Below are 5,953 nucleotides of genomic sequence, written 5' to 3' on the forward strand. Positions count from 1 at the left end.
CTGACATCTATTTCAACATCTAATATTATCAAACTCTACCTATAATACAACTTAACTTTTCATTTGTGTGTCAATACGCAATTCCAACATTGATTTACTTTGTTGTTTATAGATGAAAAATCTATTGTTCAATGGTAAACTAGTACTATGTACAATACTTGCATAAAGGGCAGCTAAAAACAATCTTTACGCTTTAGATAAGATGTTAGTGAAAGAAATTTAACATAAGCCAAAAGAGATATTAAGTCCCACATCGAAAGTTCACAAACTATTTTCTAAGTTTATATACCAAAAGATGCTGATACTTGTCGCTGAGTTCGGTAACGTGGACTTGTAACCCAAGTGGGAGCATTAAGGTGATGGAACAGGATTTCGACTAATTGGGTCGGGATTATGGTTGACATTATGTTGGCCCGCCCTATCCAAGTTAAGAGTTGGCCCATGTGGGTTAGGCGAAAGCCCAATCTTCTTGGGCCCTAAAGTGGAGGGTACTGCGTCAGGCTGGTTTCACAGAGCAACGAAAACCTCCCGCTCTCGTCAGTGGAAGGATTACGGGCTTGCGCCTCCTTGGCCCATTAGTACCCATTTGGTTGATACTCCAATTGGACCATCACTTTTTTTTTATTATTTTTATACTTTTGTGCTTAAATAGCCATAAAAAAAAACATACTTTTTTCTTTAAGAGCAAATGCGAATTGGAATTGGAAATTGTGGCTCGTTTCAATCACCATATAAAAATCAAGGAGATTAATCGATATTTATTGTTCTTATGCTCGTAGTTGGAGGGTGTACTTATGGGTCAGGTGTCATGATGCGTACCTGGAAGATACGGAAAAAACCATGTACTCAGTGGGATTTTTTTTAAAGTTACAGATTAAAAGTCATTTTTATTGAAATGAACCTTATTAATGCAAAAGCCTAAGTCATGCACTTACAAAAAAGAAAGAGGTTTTATAATCTAAAAATAATCCATTTCTTATTATTTTCGTATAAACTTGTCATTGTCAGTGGTTGATTACTTGGATCGGAATGGGATGATTTTAATATAAATATTGGTTTCGGTTGGCATTGGCTTCTTTGTACAAAGTATTTCCTATTCTTTTGCTTAGTAGAAGGAAACTCTCTTGCATATAATTTTCAAAATAAAGGGTTCCCAATTCCCATATCATAAAATTACATGATTTTGTAGCAATTAATAAATACCATGAAAAGGATAATTATAATTGCTGGGTTCAGTGACGTGGGCTTGTGACCCGAGTGGGAGCAATAAATTGATAGAACATTTTAAGAATTGAGAAAGTGGCGTAGTTGGGTAGAAAAGGGGGGGTACTTGGGTTAACGAGAGCAGCAGGCCCAAGCTGCTATACTTCCCTCCTTCCCCTGAGTTGGGTACTTGGGTTCCAAGTAACGGGTACCCGCCCAAAATGAAAACTCCTGCACACTAATCTTCTTGATTGGACTTTCTATTTTTTCTCAACAATCCCTAATTTTTTTAGGGTTTTCCTTTAAATTTATTTCATAACATCACCAAATTACTAATGTATTATAGTATTGATAACTCTAATACAATCAATTTTTTGATCCTTTTTAAAGACTCGTGGAAAAAGTTTTGAGCTCTGTAATCATGTTTACAAAGTATTGTGTACAATACGATAGTGATAGACATATAGTACGGTGTCATAGTATGAGATTATGAGTGTTGTTTCTGCGTTTTAAAGTCTAACATTAACGGTTTACTCAAAAAATTCATTGATACAAATAATTAATGAATTTTGTCACACAGTTGTTAACAAATTTTTATGGAGTATATTGTGACAAAATTGCATTGAAAATTCAACAACATCATTATTTTTATACTTATACAATGTCAAGTTTATGCCTGTGGGATTTTATATTAATTAATAAAATAAATATCTAATTTGATACGCTCGTGCTATTATTGATACTACTTTTATAAATGTAAAAAATAAAGATATATTTGTACATACGTAGTATATATGATACCACAATGATTTTTTATTTTTTTAATTGAAATAAACTTTATTATAAAAGTAGTAAAGTTGAACAAAAGAAAAAAAATGATAATATTACAGGAATAAATTTTAGATAAAAGTATTAATTCAATATTTACTAATCTTTGTTCATTTTTGTAAGGAAAAAATATAAAATATTTGAAAGATATGTAAAAATATTCCAGTTGAGTGTATATGGAAAAAATATTATTGTCCAATTGAATATGTTCTATATTATTTTCTTCAAGGTCTCAAAAAAAAAAAAAATTATTTTCTGCAAATTTTGCAAAGAAAAAAAAAATGGAGGCAAAATTTTTAATAATAAAATGACACATGTAAGTCCTAGTTTCACTTTTAATACTACCTCCGTTACTTTTTTTAGCTGCAACAAAGGGGTATTATTTGTGAGATATAAAAATTCCTTTGTTGCAACTAAAAAAAATGAAGGTAATATAAAAATCATTGATTTGAATGTATTTGAAGATTTAATTTAGAAAAAAATATGTTAAGGAATAATATTTTGGTGATATATTTAGACATTTGCTATAATAAAAATGGTATTCAAATAGGAAGATTTAATTATTGTAATATATGGTAAATATATTTTGAAGAAGATTTGATGAAAAAAAAAAAAAAAAAAAGGTGGTTTTGGAGGGAAAATACAGAACCAGGAAGTGACACGTGTCATTTCTGGTGTCTATTTTAGTATTATGTTATTATTGATAAAGATTTGATAAGTGCAATTTGAGTAGAAAAGGGAGAGAATTTGGTTGGCTTGTAAGAGCAACCGACCGTGCTTAGGATCCGCGTCAAGCCCGGATTCCAAGCAATGGGGTACCCCGCCATAAGGAAAACTTCAACTTGCACACAAATCTTCTAGTTGGACCATCTATTTTTATCAACACGTTAGTGTTAGAGGTGTCAAATCCTGACTTGAAAGTCAAATGAAATGCTAAATTATACTTCGATTATGTTTTGATATTGCTAAACTCTATGAATCAAGTTCAGTAGATTAAACACCCCTCAATAACCTGCTTTAATCAACTATTGACATCCTTAAAACTCACTTGTTTTTCCAACAGAATCACATACTTCACAGTTCACACACTCTATTCTGATCAAATAAAAGGATTAGTAGCAAATGCGAGGCTTCATGATTAGCTTAGTTGATTAAACAAGGTGCAAATTACCAAGAATAGCATTTCCTCCGTAGCATGCTAAAGCTGTTGCTTTCCAAAAAGTAGCAAACTATAGCATCAAACTCTGAGTTCAGAGCTACAGATCGGAACCACAGTTTTGACAGTCGAAAAAGCATGAGAAACTTAAACATCATTAAGCAGCCGGAGCATCCAACCATTTGGGTTTGCTGAGCTGTGTGGCAGATGCCTCTGAAATGAATTTGATTAACGAGGAAAGACCACCCAAGAAGTTATGGTCAATAACATTGTTGCCGTCAAACACGTGTGCAAAATCAATAAGCTTAATCGTAGACTGAGGATTTCCACCATTCTTTTCAGATTCACCATCGTAAATTAAGAGGATTGAGCAAGAGTTAAAGTGAAAATCTGTTTGATCCTCAAACCATGATTTTAGTTCCAGCAATTGTTGAAAAATTCCAGAGAAACCACCATATATATAACATGCTGGTGGAGAATCAGGTTTGCAATCTGAATCACCTAATTGATTTGAAGACACAAACTTCCTCAAAACTGATCTGACATCATCTGCTGTAAACTTCTGAATTTGCTTCCTGTCAGGTTTCCAATAACCAGATTTTTTGCCTCGGTATATCTGCAGGCCAGATATCCTGAAACCCAAGGAAAGGCTGGTGGTTCCTCTATCTTTACGAAGGCACTTCGCAACATAATCCTCTGATGCTTGAGGATACCATGTTCTGGATCCGATTTTGATGTCCATGATGCACGGCTTTAAGTAATCCGAGACAACATCTTGCAAAACAAGGTGAGGATGCAGTCCTGATCCATCAGACGCCTCAGTAATATGTGTACCATAAAATACAGGGAAGAAGCGAAGAATTTGCTTCTTGACTTTTGAGGTAGAATAGAGTGCTTCATAGAAAGCAACCTCTCTAGAGCCTCGTTCATCCTCCTGGAGAGGCTTGCAAAAGCGCCCTGATTCGTCTATCTGCGGGCCTAATTTTCCTCCAAGGGCCAGGTGGCCTGCAACCTGATGTTCTGGGAATTTAAACATGATGTTTGTCTCTTAAGTGTTTAGGTGTTGAAACTTTAGAGCACAAATCAACTACAAGATGAAAATATACATTATCATAAACAGACCAGAGTCAAGGAGGGAATTCAGGAAGAAAGCGCCAAAAGAATAAGAAAATAGAGAGAACTTGCATCCTAAAAAATTGAGGATAAAGAAGATGCCTGGCCTCTATCAAGATATATCAAAGACAATGTTATCCTGCATTTAGTCAATGTAGGTGCATAAAAATCTTCGGAGGAGCAGATGGATATCGATCTAGCATAGCAGATAAAATCTTTCAAGTACAAAAACATAGGGATCTCATGGAAGATCACCTTAGCTTTTATACATATGGATTCCCCGATTACTTACAAATATAAGGAAAGCATAAACATCATTCTCCAATAAATGATATATAAGCACTCATTTTGCATCACATGAAACAACTATAACTACCATATTCGATTTCATTAATATTACGAAGTGTTACAGGATACAGAATTTCATTCATATAAACATGAAGAGCATAAAGTTTGAGCCTCAAGTGAAACTACTGCAGTAAAGCAGCCCAGGCCATTCTAGCTAATTGTGAATACACCAATGACTTGTCACCCAATGACAAACATCTCCCCATTTCTCAAGAAGTCCATCCATAAACTTATTTACAATTTATTTATATTTAATAAATTCATTATGAAATATAGTAAAAAAGAAAAAATATATTTAACTTTAGTAATTTTGTTTGAAATTATTAAATACAATAAATCAAATAATTAAAAATCTTAGATAAAAAAACCGTGCATCACACGGGCTTCCATCTACTTAGCATTATATGAGTACTCTATTATCATCAAAATACTTTAAATTTTACCCAAAAATGGAGCAAAATTAGCACTTTTAATAGGAATGTAAAGTTAAAACATAGCTTCTCATATTATCAATTCCCAACAATTAACAAGCATAAATAAATTCATCAACTTTAACTTTTACATTCATGCACAAGATACAGTCATCTAACAATGAAATTCAATCTTATTCTAGAGATTTATCAAACAATCTGCGGGCAATAACACAAACATACAAAATGTATAAACGAATATTTTTCTCCTATTAACAAACACAACTTCCAATTCACAAAAACTATAGCAATAATACCCAGTTTAGCAAATTTTTTAAAAACAATAAACAACCCAGAAAAACTTGACAAGATTAGAAAGATTACAGTGGAGAGAGAAGATGAAAAACCTTGTATTTGTTCAATTTCTTGAGAGGTCAGGAACAACTTGTTCGGCTGGCAATTTGGCATGCAATTGTTACTATAAGAAGCTTCGTGGGGTTTTCACAAGTGTATTGAAATTCAAAACTTTCTGTTTTATTGCCAAGATTGCCAACAAATAATCAAATTATTATGGTGACATGACACATTGACACCCCACGCCCCACATGCCCTCGTCTCGATCTCGAACTTTTGCGTAACTTAATATGCAGTCGTTTTGTATAAAATACATCCATTGTATATAAATTTTAATATGTTTTGCAAATAAAATAATCTAACATTATAAATATTATTTTATTCGAGATGTGTGTTACTCGTACTCGTATTTCACATAAAATACATCCGTTGTATATAAATTTTTTAAATTTGAAAATTGTGTTACTCGAACTCGTATGTCACATTATATTGCTTTAATACCCTTTCTTGTGAAGCGAGTATGATGTACCTAGCTATGTTA

The 5,953-nt window shown here is 33.0% G+C and overlaps 1 protein-coding gene across 2 annotated transcripts; it reads right to left on the reverse strand.

The window, feature by feature from the left end:
- Positions 1–2,962: 2,962 nt before the first annotated feature.
- LOC110731880 (inositol polyphosphate multikinase alpha-like) lies at positions 2,963–5,668 on the reverse strand. Of its 2 annotated transcripts, none has more exons than XM_021911793.1 (2): positions 5,466–5,668; positions 2,963–4,207 (listed from the first exon to the last, which is right to left on the reverse strand). In XM_021911793.1, the coding sequence occupies exons 1-2, from the start codon at positions 5,524–5,526 to the stop codon at positions 3,345–3,347; spliced, it is 924 nt and encodes a 307-aa protein (XP_021767485.1). In that variant the 5' UTR covers positions 5,527–5,668; the 3' UTR covers positions 2,963–3,344. The 2 variants fall into 2 exon arrangements, with proteins under 2 accessions (XP_021767485.1, XP_021767486.1); XM_021911794.1 differs by having other exon boundaries at positions 2,963–4,274.
- Between the last annotated feature and the right edge of the window lie 285 nt (positions 5,669–5,953).

This window comes from Chenopodium quinoa, unplaced genomic scaffold (genome assembly GCF_001683475.1).
Source record: "Chenopodium quinoa cultivar QQ74 unplaced genomic scaffold, ASM168347v1, whole genome shotgun sequence".
Classification (NCBI taxonomy): Eukaryota; Viridiplantae; Streptophyta; class Magnoliopsida; order Caryophyllales; family Amaranthaceae; genus Chenopodium; species Chenopodium quinoa.